General features: G+C 46.2%; 1 protein-coding gene across 1 annotated transcript in view; it reads right to left on the bottom strand.

Moving 5' to 3' along the window:
* Positions 1 to 654: 654 nt before the first annotated feature.
* Positions 655 to 21,878, bottom strand: part of SEC23A (SEC23 homolog A, COPII coat complex component) — a 35,232-nt gene continuing 14,008 nt past the window's right edge. Inside the window, exons 9-20 of the mRNA XM_066612421.1 lie at positions 18,809 to 18,924; positions 16,421 to 16,544; positions 15,167 to 15,247; positions 13,842 to 13,931; positions 11,779 to 11,885; positions 11,106 to 11,259; positions 9,824 to 9,901; positions 6,347 to 6,508; positions 4,702 to 4,788; positions 3,320 to 3,475; positions 1,702 to 1,767; positions 655 to 827 (exon numbers count right to left, since the gene is read on the bottom strand). Of these exons, the coding sequence (XP_066468518.1) occupies positions 738 to 827; positions 1,702 to 1,767; positions 3,320 to 3,475; positions 4,702 to 4,788; positions 6,347 to 6,508; positions 9,824 to 9,901; positions 11,106 to 11,259; positions 11,779 to 11,885; positions 13,842 to 13,931; positions 15,167 to 15,247; positions 16,421 to 16,544; positions 18,809 to 18,924 (1,311 nt within the window). The 3' untranslated portion in view covers positions 655 to 737. The remainder of the gene's footprint in view (positions 828 to 1,701; positions 1,768 to 3,319; positions 3,476 to 4,701; positions 4,789 to 6,346; positions 6,509 to 9,823; positions 9,902 to 11,105; positions 11,260 to 11,778; positions 11,886 to 13,841; positions 13,932 to 15,166; positions 15,248 to 16,420; positions 16,545 to 18,808; positions 18,925 to 21,878) is intronic.

Genomic DNA, 21,878 nt, shown 5'->3' with positions numbered 1-21,878 from the left:
TGCCTACGAGGACAGGGTACGTACGACTGGTTATCTGTCCTCTGCTCTGAGAGCAGCCTGACTTGGTAGTGTTTGCACTGCAGCAGTCACAGGCTTTGCCAGAAAGTTTTGTAGAGAATTGTCAGATTAATGACAACTACTGAGAATTCTGTTTCAGTTTTAACTTCCTCAGTTAGGGAAGAGGACATCAAACGCATTTCCACGCTCCTCCCCCGCCCCTTACACACAGAAAAAAAGAACACTTTTAAAACCCAAAGTATGGTTGACTGCAGAAAATAAATATTTTCAGATTACATCAAAACATTATAGCATTTTATAGTCAGTTTCTTTGTTCTTTTCTAGCCCAGAGGAATAAACATAAATATGCCACAAGGCAAATCACAAAAGCCCAATAGCAACAATGGGCCTTCTTTAGAAATGTTTACTGGGTCTGCAGTGCAGGCCAGAATTATATTTTTTCACTATTATAATATAAAAGATCGTACAAAGTTATAATCAAATTGACTAAGACAAATTACAATATCATAACTCAAAAGACTTTGCTCCTAATTGTATCTGAGTTTAGTTTACTATTCAAAACTATATTTAGGTCTTTGATCAGAAAAGCTGTCTCTTGAAAGCTAAGTTGCTTTAAGACGCAGTCAGGCAGCACGAGCATATCAGAGCATTCATTCTGCAATTACTAAAATGAGAAATAGAGCTGAGTTGGTTCTGCACGTCCAGATCCGTAGACGCTCTCAGGCAGCACTTGAAACAGCAAGTTTCTTCAAATGGTCCATGAAGACCTGCAAGCTGACATCATCTGTAAGGATGGGTGCTCCAGATTCCTAAAAAGGAAGATGTTTGAAGAACTGCGTCACAGTCATCATGGAAAGGCACTTTCTAAACATGCCACGAACGTGTGGACTATTCCAGTTTAGTTACTCAACAGGAATGCCAGCCACTCGCTTTGTTTCAGGAAGCTGCCCGTCTCCTATTGTCAGCACATCTCCAAACTTGGATTTACAGTATATGAAAACCAACAGGCTTGGTCAGTTCAAAGATTCATGTGCTGCCAGCACTGCGACCCCAGTGGTCCATCACATGCTCCAGGAACAACACGCCAAGTAGGGCGTGGTGGTTGTAGCCATCCTGTTTCCCAGTGAAGATATCCTGCTTCTGAACCCAGGGGCTAATATTTATGGCTCCTCTATCATTTTTCTTAACTTTATGGTGGTGTCTACCACCATAAGATCATCAGAAGAGCCACGCTGGTCCAGGCCAAGGGCCCCCCTCGAGTCCAGCCTCCTGTATTCTGCAGTGGCCAAGCAGATGCCTCAGGGAGTACCCAACACAACAAGAGACCTGTATCCTGTTGCCACTCACTATGACACCCCCTCCCTCATGTCTTTGGTTTCACTGACAAAACTAGTACTTTCCGGTTTTAACATAATAAACAAGAATTTGTGCCTTCACAGCTGCATATTTTCAACTGTAATGACTTCCAACATTTTGTCTCAGGCAGTCTCAAAACACATGCAAAGCATTTCCAAGTTGCACATGAGAAATCTTTATTTCCTTGAGCTGACCAGTGAGCCACACCGCCATACATGCCACTTTCTACTTGGCATCACTCTGTCTTTGAAAAACAGTGTTGGAAGCAGAAACTGGAAACATTCTTTCCATGATTTTAGTGTGTGGGCTGCTCTTACGGAAACTTACCTGTCCCCAGGCATACATGTTATTGTGAGTCTGAGAAGGATTCACTTTAGACAGCAGAAAACGAGCCTTTAAACAAAAACGAAGAAAATAAAGTTAACAGATACCTGAACATCTGTCAGTTTCATAGAAAAAAGGATCATCAGAGGTCTGCAGTCAGCATGTGGACCACAAGAGGTTGTTATACAGTCTTGTAAAGCGACTGTAGAAAAAGGTTTTTAAAAAAGTTTTAGCTTTAACTATGCCTGAAAAATATAAAAATGCTCAGTGATCGACAATAAGGAATAAATCTTCATATATGTTTTTCCAACTCAAAGTGTTTCATTAACATGATTTGTCTGTTTTGATGGCTTGAAGCCCACACTTTCTAAACCACAGAATAACCACAGCGTAACTACCAGGTGTAGACGGACCTTCCAATCTGCAACAGGTTTTTCAAGTGGCTCTCCATGCTACACACATCACCTTTCCTTAGCACAGCACTTTTAAATGGAATTGCAGGGTTGTTGGTGACAAGCACCTCTGGCAAGTTATGAGATCCCAACAGCACAATGACTCACACAGACCATGAGATGCCAACTCACACAAGACGGTCAAATGGGGTAAAGGTGTCCAAATGTATGAGATGAGTGTAATATAGTGATATGATGATATGCAGAGAAATTGGCTGGGCCTGCAGCTCTGTGGCAGAGCAGATGCTTTGCGAGCAGAATATTCCTGTTTCAGCCCCTGGTCAGAAAGGCCTCTTGAAGGGAAGCTCTGGACAGCCTCCTGCCCGTCCGTGCCAAGATTCTGAGCAAAATGGGCCAGGAGTCCCGCGTGTGGCACCTGCCTGTGTTCAACTCATCCGGCAACACATCTTCTGGGTTATTCTGACCATGATGTGGCTTCAAACATCAGAGACCAAGACCCAGTGGATGTGCCAGACCTACAGCTGAATGGCGCATTCCAAAACAGGACTGGCACCCCTTTTTGAAGCAGAGCAAAGGAATGACCTGAAGGGCACCCATTCTCTTCATTTTGCTTTTGCTCCAAAACAACATGACCAGAACCCCACATGAATAATGAATGGACTACTGACTCACACATTGGAGAAAGGTTAAAAGACCCTTTTCTTTAAGGGAATGACTGCCCAGGGACAACAGTCCTCCCCCACAACCCGGCAAGAGGAAATGAGAGTTACAAAAATGAACAAACAAGTACCAAAATGTGACTGATTTTCCCAAATGAACGACAAAATGAAGGGAGTCATGCACAAACCCCTTCTCCCTCAAGCAGTCACAGTGCTCCTGGTCAATGTCCTGGAGGCAACAGTGTGGAAGGGGCAACTAAGAAGAAGACATGCAATGGAAACCAGTGCAGAGAATGGCCGTGGGGCAGCTGCTGGTCACCCAAGTCAGAGTGGTCTGAAGGCCAGGTGCGTGCAAAGGCTGCTCAGGACCACTCTTGAACCCACCACCCAGCACAAGGACACCTGCAGAGCCATCACAACAGGCCCACTGACCAGCCACAATTCCCACTCCTTTCAAGTACACAAAACAAAGTTTGTCGAGACAAGAGCGCTACTGCTGCCTTCTTGCTTCTCTCAATACAATTCCATGCAGAAGCGACGTGCACTGACCTGGCTCCCTCCGTGCTCTGTGTCAATGTACCGAGGCATTGGGAATCTGGAATGCAGAATTTCTTGGGCATCATCCACTGGGGCTTGCAGCAAATGGCGGAAGTTCTCATACTCTGCCATATCCTGGTAGCCAGACTTGCGCCACTGATCTATGGTCTGTGGAGTAACAGTTCAGAACACACACAGTCATTTGATTCTACCACCAGCTTTACATAATCAAGCATTTCAGCAGCAAACATTTAAGACAGCCAGGAAAACAGGCCAACTGGTGCTTGTTTTAGCAGAGATGTAATGATCTGTTCACAATATTTAAAACAGTGCATGCTAAGACAAGTAACCTTTTAAGCCAGAGGTTCCCAAGTTGTGCGTTGCAATGCCCTGGGACCCTTGTCAGGGCACTGTGTGCCACCTGCTGCCTGGCAGGGAGACTGCCGTATGAGCCTCCAAACAGCGGCAGGTGGCTGAGCACGGCAGGCAGAACTGCACTATGTGAAAACCACACACTGGGAAAAGCTCTCCCCAGGGCCTCACCCCTCTTGCCACCCTTTGGATGCCTGTGTAGCTCTCCAACCCCAAGGAGAATGACAATGATGTCACTGCATGCCATGTTTCACATCATTGTCACTTCCTTCCAGGCTCCAAGGACATGGCAAGCAGGATAAGTTTGGGAAGTGACTTAAGCTATTACATTGTGTCCTGAACTCACTCTCTCTCTCTCTCTCTCTCTCTCTCTCACACACACACACACACACACACACTCACTCTCTATTTCAACATCTTCAACACATGGGCTCTGTTTGTTTCTGTCAAATCTCTTCCATTATACATAATGCCAATTCCCAATATTGTCACTGAGACTCTACCACAACAGGTAGTCCCAGAATTGCCCAGGTACCTCATCAGTCAAATCATGGCAACTTCATCCATGCCCAGAGCAGGCAGCAGTGGGTATGCTGTCAGAGCATCCTCTATAAAGATTTACACACGTAAGCATTTTGGATAGAGTATTTCTAGACAGCTGTGGTCCCGTGCAGTTGCCAACATCAACAGCCTAATCCTACACAGGTCTGCTCAAAAGCAGATTCTATTGGAGTTCAGTGGGACCTACTCCCAAGTAACCCTGCAAAGCACTGCAGCCTTGGGCCCCGATTTACCCAACCCAAAGGGGCTTCATTGGGAACTCCACACCTGCTGCAGCACTGCCAAGTTCTCCCTTTCTGGAAGAAATTCCACACGACACACACTTGAAGCAGCCTCTGATTGTGCAAGCAGCTACCAGCTGATGCCCTCTCAGATACGTCAATTATAACCATGACTGTTTCTAAGCAGAATCTCTCTCAAAATCGTAACAGGATATGGAAATAAAGGGGGCTTGATCTTACCTCTCCGTGGTAAATAAGGATCTGGAAAAAGGTGTCCATGAGAAGAATGCGATCAGGCAGAATGCTGCTACTATCCAGAAGAACAGGCTAAAACAGAAGGGTGGGTGATATTTCTTTACGCGTGCAGAACATTCAATTATTTTTGTGTCACTGACATATAGAAAGAGACACATTGGAATTTTCTTGCACTGGAGCACAAGCACCAGCCCAATGAACCCACCTCCTCATTTTCCCATAAACATGCCTGATCTATGCCCAAAACCCCTCAAATGCAATTTATGACTTTAATTCAGTTTGGTGTCCCAACAATCCTCTATTTCCAAGTTATCCTTTGCAATTAGGAGAATGCCTGGGACACAACTATTCTTTTTAACTGCACAATTCCATGAATGTTTACCATATAAATTCTGTGGTTCCAACTGATCGGTTTCAGAGTCATGTAACAGAACAATGTGACACTGATCAACTGTCTTGTGGAATACTAAAAAAGGCTTCTACACGGTAATAAAAACCATTCTGAAAAACTGCTTGGGTCTTATGGAGTGAGGTCAGAGGGAGATTAAGACAGCAGTCCATAATGGTCCTTTTTCACACAAGGCACTGCACTGTTTGTGCTCCTTCAGTTCTTGTTCCTGGATGAGGGAAAGTCCACATGTGGAGTCTAGGCAAGACCTCAACCACAAGCATCAACCAGCCCTGAACCCCAGATGGGTCACTGACAGGGTATCACCTGCTCTGGACCCTTAGCCTCCACTGGAGTTCTCCCCGTCCCCTAGTGGTGCACCGACCACTAGGCCAGGAAATTCAAAGGGCAGCTAGAACTGGTCACATTTTTCATGGTACGGTAAAGGCACAAAGAGAGGATCCTCCCTTCTCTGGAAGGTTCAAAAGCTCAGCGCTGTAGCCAAGGAATGACCTAGCATTTGGTAATAAAAGTTACACAAACATGAGAGTGTTTTAATCTGTTATATTTATCTGACCTGTTTTACTACCAGCTGGACTGAAGGATACAAACAAGAGAACAGTCTGCATGCCAGGCTCCTTTGCTTTCCCATGAAAGATTACCTATTGCCACACTGAGTTATTTCCATTCTCTTGTCATGGGGCACACAATGGTTTACATAGCAAAAGAGCCAGAAGATGACACTCGGCCTCAAAGAGGCTCCCAATCTCAAAAAGGAAGCAGGCACTCCTGCCTACCTCGCCCACTCCACTCTGCAACCCTTCACAACTGCTGCTAGAAGGGGAGAAGCATTCCAGGGCCTGAGTGCGAAGATGCACCAACCACGTGGGCAGAGTTCCAGAGACACCATTGCTGCAACTCTCAAGACGGAGCTTTGATCTCCACACCCAGCCCTCTCTGCAACATCCACTCCAAAAATAGGCAGCTGACAGGCAGGCATCTGCGGGAAGCATGTCCTTTGGACTGGATGCTGTTGGGACTGGTTATGCGTGCCATGCAATAGGTGAATGGAGTCTGCTGTTTAAACAGATATTAAGTCTACATGGTTCATTTCATGTGGTGTCTTATTCCCCAAACCATTTAATGGCTCAGTTAGTAAACTCCTTTAAAGGTAGTCCACCTTTGGATAAGCTGCTGCAAGCCGCTCCATGCCCACAGGTGAGAAATCTCAGGCATTCCTACCTCTGGAGGTCCACTGAACGAATAGGCATAGAGGATGGGTTGAACCATTATAAGTGACTGTGTCAGATCTTGGCGCATGAAATGATGGCGATAATAGGAGCTCTCATCAGGGCTGCTGTTGAACACTTGCAAGAAAGGTGATCTTCTCAAATGAAACATGAACTGCAAAACAAAGCAAGCCCAGTAACAACTCTGACCAAACAAATCTTTGCTAATAAGAAACCTAAACAACTATCATTTAAAAGGTACCAAATTCAAATAATTTAACATGTTAGCACTGATTGGCATTTTCTTCAAACAGCAAACAAAGGTTATGAAACCTTTTTTATCTGACTGAAACTTATGCACTTTTAATTTATTCCAGACTAATTCCAACAGGGATGTTTCTATAAATTTTAAAATAGGCCACTCTGTCTCAATATACAAGTAGATTCTTTAATTTTTAAAAATGCATTTTGTGGACTTCCAGAGCACAGTGAAATAAAGCAATCTGCCAAGACATTTGAAAAACAAATTAATCAGAAATTTTCATAAAATTTCAAGACTAAGTTTTTTTCCTTAGTTTTTAAAATCCTGTTTTTTTGACATAAGAACATAAACATAAGAACAGCCCCACTGGATCAGGCCATAGGCCCATCTAGTCCAGCTTCCTGTATCTCACAGCGGCCCACCAAATGCCCCAGGGAGCACACCAGATGACAAGAGACCTCGTCCTGGTGCTCTCCCCTACATCTGGCATTCTGACTTAACCCATTCCTAAAATCAGGAGGTTGCGCATACACATCATGGCTTGTACCCCATAATGGATTTTTCCTCCAGAAACTTGTCCAATCCCCTTTTAAAGGCGTCTAGGCTAGACGCCAGCACCACATCCTGTGGCAAGGAGTTCCACAGACCGACCACGCGCTGAGTAAAGAAATATTTTCTTTTGTCTGTCCTAACCCGCCCAACACTCAATTTTAGTGGATGTCCCCTGGTTCTGACCTTATAACCATTCCTCACCTTTGAACACCTTTGTTCACGGATGACCAATCACAAAAAAGGGTATTTCCTATAGACTTTTGTACTACACTGTGGCCTCTCCAAGGCTGAGATATCACTACAATTAATACCTATGCGAGAAATCCACCAAATGCCCAAATCTGTCCTGATGCTTCAGCATGAAACTACAAATGCTGGTGTTTAATCTAGATGAGCAAGGCCAGCTCTGACTCAGGCGTCTGAATGTCTCAAAAGCCACTTGACATTCCCTCACCCAGACATGTAACTGCTTTAACACCATAAAGACCAAGCCTATAGAGAAGGAACCCCACAATATCGCTATATAAAATACTGAAAGTCACTTAAGAAATAGGATCTTCATGGTTTTAGAGAAGCATAGAACTAAGAGGTTGGAGTGTCCTATTTCAGGGGGTCCCGGAAGTTTTAGTATCGGGACCCACTTTTAAAAACGGATCCCACCAAGATTTACAAGACTAAAGAAATGTCATCTGATGCTCAAGCCTCTGTTTTAACTTTTTCACTATGGGGGGGTTGCCTTCTTGAGTATTTGTTGAGCTCCACGTTCATCACATTGGGACCATTCTGATGGTCTTGTATTCCCCTTTGCTGACCTTCAGTAGGAGAAACAAACATTACTCACTAGTAAATGTGCATGTGTGGCTCAGTTTCACTTTCCATAGGACTCAATTTTCCTTGCCAGTTGGAGGGGGGGAACCAACTTCTTTCTCAAGACTTTTGGGGGCCTACATTTATTGGATCGGGACCATTCTGGTGGCACTGCGTTCCTCTCAGCTTCCCTTCAAAGTGGACTGAGGCAATGGTCACCTACTCATGAGTAAGCATACACATGGCTCACTTTCCATAGGGTTCAATGAATTTTCCTTGTGAGCTATCAGCTTGTCAGTTTCACAACCCAACAACAATTAAGTCATGTCCCACTGGTGGGTCACAACCCACAGTTTGGGAAATACTGTCCTATTGTATATCCTCAATGGAAAATTAGCAAATATTGCAATATATATCTCAAATTACGGGTGATTCAACAAAAAATGCTTTTGAGTTTACTGGACCCCAGAACGCCTTTATAATAAGGGACCCATTAAGGAATCCAGTTGTTGGGGATGTGGTGAATGTGATGCAACACTTAGGCATATGCTTTCACAGCTTGTGTAGTGATAACAACCCTGTCGGATGGAGGACATTTGTTGCATTAACCGGGTGTAAGAACAAGAATTGTTTATGGATATGTGTATTCTCTTGAATTACTTACCTATACTATGGAAACATCACTCCCGAATCGGCCTTTTCAGCCACACTAGACGCTGTTCCAGAACCACCTTTCAGAGCGCGATACCATAGTCTTTCGAGACCGAAGGTTGCCAACTAACTAACTATGGAAACTGTCTGAAGGTCTCTGTGCCCTCACTGCAGCCAAAAGCCTTATTTGAAAGTTTGGAAGGGTCAGTGCTCACCCATTATTTATCAATGGACTAAAGACCTTCCAACTCTGTCCATATCTGGATCTATTGCCTATAGAACACAACACTGTATGGATAAATTTTTGGATATTTGTAAGCCCTTAGAAATTTATGTAAACATTTTCTGTAGCTAGATCTGTTCTAGATATGGCTATCTGTATTTTATTGATTATATTTCCTCTTTCCTTTTTTTTTGTTGCTTTATATTTTTCTTTTATATCTGAAATTCTGTTTAATGATTATATTATTGTTTTATTCATTAATAAAGAACATTTTTAAAAAAAGACCAAGCCCAAATGGAAAAGAAAACCAAGAACTTTAATAAATATGGCCTTTGATTTTGAAAAGGACTGCCCTCGTTGGATTGGCTGTTCTAGCTTCAGTTATTGTTTTATGAAGGCTGCAAGCTGCCTTAATGACCCATTAAATAAGGTGAAAAGGCAGCCCATATATTCTTTAATAAATAAAATAATGGATCCAGAGATTTTCCAGATCAATGTACAAGAACTTGGTGAAAAGTGAAAGCCAGTATTCAGGGGGATTCAATGAATATATTGATAATATAACAAATAGTGACAGATGACCTTTAGAAATATGGGGGGAAGATAACAGAAAGACAGGGTGCATAGAATAAATCCCCGTTACTTTCTCTTTAATTACTCTGTTCAAAAAGGGACAGATTTTAAAGAAAGGACAAAGGTCACCTTACCGAGCAGTCCAGGGTGCAAATACACACACTATGTAGACGTTTCAGAACTCACAAAATGAGGAAGTGGGAACGACAGAAGTACATTGTGAAACACTCCATTTCCATCCTGCTGCCTCAAAAAGTCCAGCTTCAGCTCTTCCTGGGTGTGTCTGCTTTCAGGTTACACCCGATTCTTTTTTCATCAGTGGCAGATTACAATAAAACGTGAATTAAAGTTTGTAACCAATACATCTCAAACATAACATGCCATTCACATCAAATATTCTCTTTCCATTTTCTCCTACTCACCTGTGGATAAAGGGAGAAGGTTTCTGAAAATCTGAAGGAGCTTGGGTCATCCTTGTGATATTCTCCAAATTTTTGACACTGGATTAATTTTAAAAGAAAAGGGTTCAGTGTGGCTCTTCTGATCTGATTAGGACATTTTCAAAGCCATGTGCTTGATCACTGCACTACAGAAACTGTGGACTCCACAAAAGTAATCAGAGAGAGTTCTAAGATGCTATTCAACACCTTCCGGCCTTCAAGGGGCACCAAATGGAAATCAGCCAAAGCTCTGCTCCACCCCAGAGGCAAAACTCCTTGTTTCACACATGTGAGTAGCAATAGCCACACCCCCTTTGATAACTGGGAATTAGTGTGTCTGCTCTTAGAACAGAAGGTCACAGCTGAGGTTTCCACACCATTAAGCTTCCCTCAAGTGAAAGGCACGGAGGATGACAAATGTATAAGTGACAGTGCACGCCCAGGCATCAGCAGCTCCCAAATGTGTCAGCACAGGGACCCACTTCAAAACACTCTATCAGGACCCTTCAAAGCGGATCAAGGCATAATTACTCCTGAGTAAATGCACACCTGCTCTTCCGTTTCCATGAGGCAAGATTAAGCTTCCCCTTTTAGGTGGTGACACAGGGGTCTCTGACAGCTACATGTGGCTAAAGGGAGCTGAACAACGCCAAGGAAGTTTGAAAACCCCCATGTGCTGCCCTGGGGGAGGGGGGTCGGCCCTCATACTGCAGCCTGAGTGCACCCAGACTAAAGGACTCTCAGCAACTGGTTCTTCTGCTTGCAACCTTCCAAATTTGTAAGCAAGTGGAAGCACTGCAGAACATAATTGGAAACAGATTTCCACAAGAACAAGTTGCCCAAAGACTTCTTTGCTCTTCTTTTTTATGTCCTAGTAAAGAGCAATTACAAAATTGATACTCCCAATGTGTGCCTGCCACAGATCCCAATCTGCCCTGAAGATGCCTAGGCTGCAAATCCTGGCATAGTTTTGAAGGCAGTGCCAACAAATCCTCCAACTTTATAAGGAGACTTCCCAGGAAAATTCTGGTCTGTGGCAAATACTAGGAAATGGGCTCCACTGCGCAGGGCCAGAAAGACAACACATCCCCACCCAACACAATGACCTCTGCTCAGTCACCCCCTTCTGCCTATGGGGAGGAAGCGTGAGAAGAGCCAGGGAGGGCCAAGGAAGTCCAAGGCCCATACCTGGTCTCTCCTCCCTGAGCAGAGCCCCCAGGAAAGGCACATCTAAACCCCCAGAAAAGCACTTCTAGGGCCTCACCAGCCGGATGAGCTGCCTGTCTAGCCACCGGAGCACGTCAGGACCCTCCTCTGTCTCGGCCCGGTACACGGCCAGTCTGGCCATGAGGATGGCAGCAGCCTCCTGGTCAAACGAAGCAGCAATGTTCTGAATCTGTGTCTGAGCATCCGCCCAGCTGCAAGAGAACAGCAGCAATGGTTTAAGCACACATCTGGACAGAAAATAGGCAACCTCCAGATGACTGAAGAAGCTGCAAGATATCCTCCACCTGCAACAGACCTCCCTCTTCTACCCTCACCTGCTAAGTCTCCAAAGATGCCCTGAACAATCAGCAATCCCACTCTTCCCTGCACCTGCCTCCCCCTCAGCCCAATCCAGCCCAGCTGTCTGCATCACTCCAAGCAGCCCTGCAGGTCCTCAGGCAGCGGAAGTGTCGGCCACCAGGAGTTTCATAGCAGCCACAGTGCAACCACTGCAAGCAAACGGGTCCCGTTCAAGGCCTTGGCCAGCCCTCCCAACTGCTGCTTGCCCCCCTGCTGGCTCATATGCAACCCACAAACTGCTCTGTACTAGAAGCTGTCCCAGGGCGAGCAAGACCTGTAATCAAAGCAGGACCCAGCCCTACTGAGGACGCAAGCAGTGCACACCATATGCACCAATTCCTAAATGACCGTTATCAGAAGCAAAGGCTTACTTCCTGGCCACAGTGGTGACTCTAATGCGTCTCTGTCCACTTGAATGTTGGTACTGAGTCACAAACTGGATTGCGCCTCGTCCACCCTGTGGGATCGGAGCATTGTGCTATTTGGAAAGGAAGCAACAAATAGAACAAAATGACCAGGCACGCTGTGTAGCACAATCATCACATTAGGATCCCATCACTGCCACAGTCCACTCTAAAATCAGAAAATATTTCTGACAGAAGAAACTTTAGCAAACGCCTCCCCTGCTGCTGCTGCTGCTGCATTATTCCAATTCTTGCCTCGCAGGCAGGCTACAACCAGCCTTCAGCCAGAACAGCTGTGCTGCAGCTGGAATCACCATCACGGGATGACGGCTGACTGGTTCTAGGCCGAAACAAAGACCTGTTCCGACAGGACTGCCGTGCGCCAGCAGCAGGACCCTTGCTTTTGCGATGACACTCCAGCTTCTCCCACCGCAAGCGGCTCTCAGCACAAGGTCAGGCCATGGCACTGCACAGCCACAAGAAATCGCCTTGAACTAAGTCCCTACACTAATGTTGGACAAACAGAAACTGAGGAGTAAAGAAGATGAAATAAACTGGTGTTAAGCTAACACATCAATTGGGATGTTAAATAACTGCAGGCATTCGTGTTAAGACGGACTGTGGGAAACCTGTCGATTTCACCAACCAGTGGTTTAGCAGCAGCAGCTTCAAAATTACAGAACAACAGAACTGATCAGAGTGGAAGTTATTCTGAATAATGTAATGTGTATTCAAAACCAAGAGAACAAGAAACCCAGTGAACTGGGACTACGGAATGGCCTTAGCACTTTTGCATGATATTTGTGTGACCTTATTTTTTATATATTGTAGGTCAGGCTAGAAAAATAAACAGTATCATCTTTTAAGGAGCTCTTGGAATGTACTGAAAACCTAAACATAGCGGGTTGGATCCAAAGGCTCCCTTTTCTCTGGATCCAGTTCAAAGTTTATAAATTATGGTTGGTATTATTTTAATATTATCTTCCATTTAGTTGGGGAAACGCAAGAATTACAAAAGTTTGTTTCGCTAGTGGCAGAATCATGATAATGAGACAAAACAATTACAATTAATTTTAAAAAATACCTTCAGCTAAAGATGTATCAATTTCTTTTTCATGAACAATTCATCAGTCTAAGGACTGAAAAATGCAGAACTGAATGGGCACTGTCATACCTAGCTAGGAAACTACAGATTAGATCTGAATGCCACACATTCCCTCACCTTTAGCTATCCACAGCTGCAATACAAGGACATCTGCAAGAGGGATCTGAACGCCTTAGGAGTGGACCTCAACAGGTGGGAAACCCTGGCCTCTGAGCGGCCCGCTTGGAGGCAGGCTGTGCAGCATGGTCTTTCCCAGTTTGAAGAGACACTTGGCCAACAGTCTGAGGCTAAGAGGCGAAGAAGGAAGGCTCATAGCCAGGAAGACAGACCAGGGACAGACTGCACTTGCTCCCAGTGTGGAAGGGATTGTCACTCCCGAATCGGCCTTTTCAGCCACACTAGATGCTGTGCCAGAACCACCATCCAGAGCGTGATACCATAGTCTTCCGAGACTGAAGGTTGCCAACAACAACAACAAGCTATCCACTTCTAACAACTTCTATCATACGTATTGTAAAGCCAGTTAAGATGTTCTGATGAGTGCATCTCCTGCATTTCTGATGAGTGCATCTCCTGCACAGGAGATGGCAGCAAAATTCTAAGGCATGCAAGAGTTTACAAATCAGTCAGAACACACAGTAAGCAAGTTCTGCTTGAATGACACCGGAAGCCTGGAAGGCTCCACCGTTGTGGCACGTCCAAGAACACAGCAACAAGCCCTGCCCCCCACCACACTCCACAGCATCCCTTCTTAGGAGGGGAGCATCTCTCCCTGCATGCAGACAAGAACTGCCAGTGTGTGCGGGGGGGGGGGGGCTTCAGGTTGCACACTGGTGGAGGCAGCAGCCTTGGCTTCTACACACCTGAAGACGACTCCTGGTTTAGGCTGTTCGGACTAAAAGGTGCTCTGGGATTTTTCTCTTACCTGATTCACCACTTCAAAATACAACGCAAGGGTTGTATTAGGGTTGAGTCCACAAATCTTCCACTGACAGGTGCCTCCTGTTCCTATTTCCTGGAAAGAGATGGTAAACAAATGCTTTCAGGAAAGACTGTGTCTTGCTATACAATTTGAAAACAATGCAAAGGTTTTCTTAGAAACTCACTACAGTTCTACTTTGACTCCTGCCCTAAAGTAAGAGCCATTAAATTCAATGGAACCTCCCAGTTAAGTGTGTATAGCAGTGGTTCCTCAACTGCAATCCTATATGCACTTTCCTGGGAGTAAGCTTCATTAAGCACAATAAGACTTATTTCTAAGAAGACACGCATAAGTTAGAACTGAAAGTTACTTAGATACTGGCAGGGGTGCCCCGGCCTCAGACCCTTTCCTGCTCTCCCTACTAAGACTAGACAGCAGGCAGTAGCGGCTGGTTTCCAAATCAGGACCAAGAGCCACTATACTGCCTAGAAGCAAGAAGTTTGTGGTGCAGATCCAAGGAAAATCAGGACAGAACAAGCTAGAAATAAACACTGCTGATATGACCACTCAAGTGTCACGTGAACCCAGGAGACAGAAACTGCTGAGTGGTCAAATAAACTCAAAGCCCACACTTGGCTGCTGATCTCTATCTTGTAACCCTTGAAGCTTCTCACTCTCCAACATTATGTTTGCTACTTCAAGCATTCAGCTCTTGGCAAGATGCAGGTGTTTGTAATGTGGCACCAACACTCTGTCACAGTGATACTGCACAATGGACTAAAATGGTAGTCAGAAGGTAACAAGCTGCACCAGAGTTTTGTGCAAAACCAGCAAAAACTAGATTAAAAAGATCTCAACCGTCATGAGCCAGACAGAGTCTCTCATTAGGGTCTATATGACCCCCCGACCTCCTACAGCCTGGAAGACAGAAGTTAAAACGACTCTGGAAAATTGTCTGTTTGAAAACTACAGCAAGCTGATATCAGCGTTTTAGGCAGGATTTTAAGAACAAAAACTGACCAACAGAATCACGTCTACAGTATTTCACATAGGAGAAGAATGAACAAACGTAAGCTGTATTGTAATGATCTATGGGTTGGATTCTTTCCAACACAGTAAGGGACAGGGGTGCAATGTTAGCCAATTCACTCTCCCCTCTCCACCCCCCCCCCCAAATCTGCTCCTTCAGAGAATCCTCAGGGACAAGATGGTATGGGGCCCAAAGAACTCAAGGGGGAAGGGGTGTCACTCCTCCCCCACCAGCACTGTACAAGCAGGAGAAAAAGCTCAGATCCCACCAGAGGTTTGTTGCCAGAGCATCAACTTACATTTTCTGAGACACAAGGCCCTTTGGAGTTGAGAGAAACACAGGGTCCAATCGCTCCAGACACCTTTATTTCTCTTGAAGTCTAAACAGATTGAAGGGGAAAACAAAGAATGGCTGTTTCGTAGATACAGACCTACACAACGCGAGGTGATCTTCAGTGCAATAATCCAGGCCTACAAATCAACTGCACTTGTCAACAGCTGGGGCAGCAATGGCCTAAAGAAAGGAAGTTGAACAGGCTCTCTCTTCAAAATGGGGCAGAACCAGCAAGTTCTTCCCTTCTTGTCAGCAAGAAAAGCTTTTACATTGGCAGGCAGGTTCAGTGGTCAGCTCCCTGCTTGGCATGCAGAACTTCCAGGGTCAGACGAACACCCCAAGCAAGGGCTTGGAAACAGTCTGAAACGCGCCCGCAAATTATTGCAGGCAATACAGCTCAATGATCTGACTCAGCACACGGCAACCTCATGTGCCTATCTGCAAGCTATTTATGGCCATGCTCCTGCCCTACCCCCAGTAGTGCGGTACAATCACCCTTAACACTGTGCCACAATTTGGTCTTCATGCCTGACCATCAACTGAGTCTTTGTGCCAATGATCATATCCTTGAACAACTCACTGGATCAGCCCTAAGACTCACATCACACTACAGGGTGCATCACCAGCACTTCTGACATTTGTACAAAGGCTAATCTGCTTGGTGATGGATTCTCTTCCAGCGCAGGAACCGATCTAGATAAAGAGACCTGCAGGGTGGGATCCTTTACTTCTAAAGCTGTATTCCCACACAGAGCAGGGAATGGCCCCACCACCTGCTGTCCAACAGCTGTCACGGCAGGAACAAGTTTTTAAGCTTCATGCTTCCTGTTTTCAGTAACAGAAAAAAGCGCCCTTAAATATTCAATAAGGATTATGCATGGAATCCAAATATCATTAAGTAAAGCAGCAGGTTGGAGACTGAGCAATGACTGCAAAGGTACGTCTATAACACCCAGCTATCTACTGTGCAAATGCATCAGAAGCTGATTTGCCCAAGCAATGAATGTAGGATCACAGTCGCTCTACACTCAAGAGGTTAATCTTTCACAGAACAAACAAAATAGCAAGATCCTCAGACAAAGGCTGAAATAGAAATGCTGGCAGAATAGTTCCTAATGGCAAGAATACCCTGCAAGTTCTTTTAATTGTTCTGAAACACAAGATAGAATGTGAGCTCATCCCACCTCTGCCCCTTTTCTAAGTAGTTGCCAAACCTTACCTTGATTTCCAGGGTGCCTCCAAATCCCATCTTGAACTGCCCCTGGGCGTCTTTGGTAAACACTCGCTGAAAGGTTTGTTTGAACAAGGATGTATTGAAAGAGTCTCCCATTACCAGGTAACCTCTACATGAAGAGAAAAGAGATGCTATGCATGGAATGCAGAAAAGACGAGTCAAGCTGTCGGTTCAGTGCGGCTCCACCCCTGGCATGCAACTACAGGATACACCTTGCGCTCCCCCTTAGAAAGACCTCTGCCCTCCCTGACACTGCAGGCGGGCACATGGTGTCTGAAACTGACCACCATAGGTAGACACACACTGTGGCCCCTTTGGGGCCTTGTCACCTTCACTGCATGTAATCAGTGAGGTATTTGTTTTTTGGACAGCTAATTCAGGAATTTCCACAATACAATAATACACCAGGGCAACCAGAACTGAGGCACCAGTGGCCATCAAGGAGGCACCTGCTTCACAACCAACCATATCAGTGGTAAAGGCTCCAATCCAGAGAATGCTAATCATGCATCAGTCAATAGCTTTCAATTGAACTAAGCATTACTGACTCCTCTGGACTGAGACCTCCAGTTAATGCTTGGCTACGCAGTCCATTCCTGGAGTTCTACAGAGGCAGGCTCAAACCAGAAAACTGTTTCGGCAAGCCTCTGTCCTGCTGTGATGCGACACGCAAAATGAGACTGAACAAGAAAGTGGCCCTCCAAGTTATCTGTGCTTTTTAGTACTCTTAAAAACAAGAGTAAGAATCAGGCTTGCAAGACAAAAATGCTTATATAAACCACAACTCGTATGTAATCTGAAACACTGGAAGCATTTAAAGGGGACACTGCGTTTTATTTGTTGACAAAAGCACAGGAATACTGAATCGTTTGCACACTCACTTGAGTCAGCTCAATTAAATGAAGCAGTGTCTTACTTCTGAGTAAAGTGCTTAGGATTGCACTCCAAGGGTTGCTTCTTTCCACTAGCTTCAGCCATAAGCAGTTTTCCTCCCCAGTGTTAGGCACTGGTGTCCAGCCTCCCTCCCCAGGCATCAGGGACTGTAACTAGACCCAAGTTGCCTGTGTGTCACAAGCATTTCCTTTTGGATACACTCTGGACCTGGTCAAACAGATCACAGAACCTGGAAATGGAGACAGCCTCCACCCCCACCCTTAATCAAAAACAGCTGTCTTTTTAAAGTCATTTCTGCCCAACGCTGCGCATACGCAACAGGGCTTAAATGCGTACACCTGAGGGCCAAGCAGAAATGGGTTGATGTGCCTCCCTTGCCTCAGTCAGACATTGTGGCAGGTGCAGGACACTTTTCACTCCTCAAGGACACTGGGGTCCAGATTGCCGTAGATAAGGGAGGGGAGGAGTCGGGCAGGAGAAAGCTGCTGGACTCAGGTCCTGGGCCCAATGAGCCTATGAGGACCTCCTGCGCTGCAGCCTGACATTACTCTCCAGTCAGAGGGAGATGTGACTGTAGGCAGGGAAAATGTCGTTTCTTGTGGAACTGACCTGGACCGATTGCACAAACTAGAACACAAGCAAAAGTGGACACGATACAAACCATTTGTTCAAGAAGCAAACCAGAAAAGGGCACACCTGTTCACAGATCATCAATATTTGAAATTCACTGTTACTTTGAAACAGTGTCATGACTGAAAAAACAGTTCAGGCATACCTTGCTAATACAGTGGAATGGGTCAGGATTCAGACCTCTGCTGTAAAGCAAATCACAGGCTCTCTAAAGCCTCAGCTGGTTTGTGGCAGCGACAATGGTTCCTCCCGGTAACATATCCGGATGCCTGGGTAGTAGGGGGATCCACTGAGGAATATGGCACCCATATGGCCTGGGGGTGTCTCCCTGACCTGCATTGGATGCTTAAAACATAAATGAAAAGTCCTGCATTCGCAAAGCACTGCCAAGCAAGGTGTACCTGTAACGGTTTTCAGGTGTACTAGATTGTAGCGGCAAATGCAACAAAGGATCTTGCAGCACCCTCCGGACTAACCCATTCATTGTAGCATTAGGCTTTGGGTCCTCAAATATAGGGCATGCTATCGGGGGGGGCATGCAGAAGGAGAGGGGCACATCTGGAAGTCAGGAGGGGCAGCTCCATCCATGACACTCCTCCTGACTTCCAGGTGTGCCCTCTCCCTTTGCACCCCGCTGCATCACACTGTATGCCTTCCCCAAGGGCCCATGGCCTTCCTGCAAGGCTCTTCGGGGGCTCAAAGTTTCAGTGAAGAGAAGGGGTGGAGAAACAGGCTTCCAGGGGCAGAGTGTCTGTACCTGCCATTCTCTGGGTGCTACTCCTGGTTTTTTCCCATAACTTTTCACAAGCTACATCAAAACACACAAAACAAAACAAGACCAAGACCTACCCTGTGTGGTTGGGACAGCACTTCATTTCCAGGAGCCCAGTCTGGTCCAGCGCACAGGCGTAGAGGTCGATGACATGCCCACTGGCAGCAGCACGGTTTCCTAGAGCTTCAAAATGCTGCAGACACAAAACAGAAACGCACCTTCTAAGAATCCTGAAGCAAGACTGGCCAAACTGGGTCATAAGAACACAAGAAGAGCCCTGCTGGATCAGGCCAAAGGCCCATCTAGTCCAGCTTCCTGTATCTCACAGTGGGTCACCAAATGCTTCAGGGAACACACAAGAAAACAGACACAACCTGCATTCTGGTGCCCTCCCCTGCAGCTGGCAATCAGAGGCAGCCTGCCTCTAAAACCAAGAGCTCGCACATACCTACCATGACTTGAAACCCGTAATAAACTTTTCCTCCAGAAATTTGTCCAATCCCCACTTAAAGGCATCAAGCAAGATGCCGTCACTACTTCCTGTGACAAAGAGTTCCACAGACAAATTACACGCTGGGTAAGAAATATTTTCTTCTATCTGTCCTAACTGTCCCAACACTCAACTTTGGATGTCTCCTGGTTCTGGAGTTATGCGAGAGGGAAAAGAGCGTCTCTATCCACTCTGTCCATCCCCTGCGTGATTTTGCATGTCCCAAACATGTCCCCCCTCAGGCGCCTCTTTTCTAGACTGAAAAGCCCCAGATGCCGTAGCCTTTCCTCATAAGGAAGGTGCCCCAGCCCAGCAATCATCTTAGTCGCTCTCTTTTGCACCTTTCCCATTTCCACTATATGGGACGTGGCGACCAGAACTGAACACAATACTCCAGGTGTGGCCTTACCATTAACTTGTACAACGGCATTATACATAATATTAGCCGTTTTGTTCTCAATACCTTTTTTAATGATCCCAAGCATAGAATTGGCCTTCTTCACTGCCGCCGCACACTGGGTCGACACTTTCATCGAGCTGTCCACAAGGACCCCAAAATCTCTCTCCTGCTCTGTCACATTAGCCTATATGTAAAATTTTCACGTGTTCCATAGGGTCACACGTTCCACAGGCCATCACGCACGATGGAGAAGCCTCTGGCTCCAGCACTCCCCCGCCAGATTTCAGGGAGCATCTCCTCCCCCCCAAAGACCTCTCCCAAAGCCCCCAAAGCCAAGGGGATCAAATGGGCAGTGGGATCCTTCAGGTGTTCAGCAGGCAGACGCCTCCAGGCTTGAGGGTCCAAAGCATGACATGGAACTGGACTTGGACACCAACAGGCAGCCAAGGCAGCTCGGAGGACTGGCACAACAGGAGCTCACTGAAGCCTGTCAGGAGCCTGGTAGCTGCGCTCTGGACCAGCTGCACTTTCCAAAAGCTCCTCAAAGGCAGCCACATAAAATGCACCTGCTGCAGGCCTCACGCTCACCACCGAACGCATTCCAGCAGCCAGAACCCTGTTTCTAGGAAAAGACCCAGCTGGCACACAACTAGGCAAAGGCAGGAAAAAAGGCAAATTCCAGCCATAGCTGCAACTACCACCAATTAGCAGGGCCTGAGGAAGGAGCACCCGCCAGTCTCACGCCTCCTCCTCCTCCTCCAAAAGGTCTCTTCTCTAGACTACGCTTCAGCCCATTAGCAAAACAGCTGTCACTCTGGGATACCCTCAAGACGGCCTGGTGCTGAACACCACCATCCATCCCTGCCAGTGGCAGCACGTGCCAGCACAGTCCCCTGCGCAAACACCAGCATCTGTGCCACCACTCCATGCCCCAAGGCGAGTGCCACTAAAGCCCACCCATCCTTCCCCTCCTCCAGTGCTGCTGCTTCTAAACCAGCTGCAGGTGGGGCTTTGGCTGAAGAACCTCTGCACTCCCAGTTGTTTCCAATAAGTCGTTCCAGAGAAAGCAACCAGACCCCTGGCCCCACCCTCTCCCAAACAAAAGGAGAAGGGGCAGCACTGAGACAGGCATCAAACGGGGCAGGGGGTGGCAGGCGGGCATAGAATCCGGGTAGGGTGCTGGCCTGCTGCCTCCCTCAAGCTGCCACTCAAAACCACCGCGCGGGGCAGTCTCACTGCTGGGCCATATCTGCAGTCACAGCAGGATTGCCCAGGCCCTTCCAAACACCTGGCTGTCTTAGCATAAAAAACAGGATGTCATACTGAGAAGTCAGAGGGACGAGGAGGGAAAATTCTTCTTTCATGTACTGCTTTTCAACACAAAGCAGTTTACACAGCAAAATAAATCATTAATTGGTCCCCTATCCCCAAAGGGTCCACAATTAAAAAAAAAAAGTACAGAAGAAATACCAATAACTAAAGAAAAGATGCCAAGCTGGGGTGAAGAGGGACTGTTGTTCTTCTCCTACTAACACAAGAGGAGCACTATTTCTAAAACATGCCTCTTTGCCTGGGTAGCAGGAATCAGATGTTAGCAGGCAGTTTTCAGGGATCTGTGACTTTTGTAATTCCTCTTCAAGTGTCTATTACACACATCAAATCCAATATCAATTCATGGTCAATAGAAACTTACCAGTTTGTTTTATAGGTGTTGCTCGGACTCAATCTTTTTTTTAGTTTAGAAAAATATGAAGTCTTTAGGGAAATGAAATACAGACAGCACACAGTTTCACACATGCAAACACATTTCTACAGAATTAATTCTATGTATTTTGTACAAGTACAATCGATTGTATTCGTCGCAACTTGGATGCCACACTGACAATGTCTGACGATGTCCCCTTGGCAACTGCTTGTCCAGTGTTGTAGGATTCTTTTCAGCTTGTACAGCCTGAGGATGTGGACAGACTCCTTTGGAGTGTGAGGCCGTCTGCCTGCCTGTTTGACCCTTGCCCAGCTTGGCTAATAAGAGCTGCCCGGGGTGGACTGGCTGAGTGGACGGGGAGAGTGGTTAATTCTTCCTTGATGGAGGGGACGTTGCCACTCGCTTTGAAACGGGCGGTGGTTCGCCCCCTCCTGAAGAAGCCCTCCCTGGATTCCACGGTGTTGGATAACTACTGGCCAGTCTCCAACATCCCGTTTCTGGGCAAGGTAATTGAGCGGGTGGTGGCGGCCCAACTCCAGAGGGTCTTGAATG

This window comes from Tiliqua scincoides, chromosome 1 (genome assembly GCF_035046505.1).
Source record: "Tiliqua scincoides isolate rTilSci1 chromosome 1, rTilSci1.hap2, whole genome shotgun sequence".
Classification (NCBI taxonomy): Eukaryota; Metazoa; Chordata; class Lepidosauria; order Squamata; family Scincidae; genus Tiliqua; species Tiliqua scincoides.
This window is presented reverse-complemented; position numbering and strand designations above follow the sequence as displayed.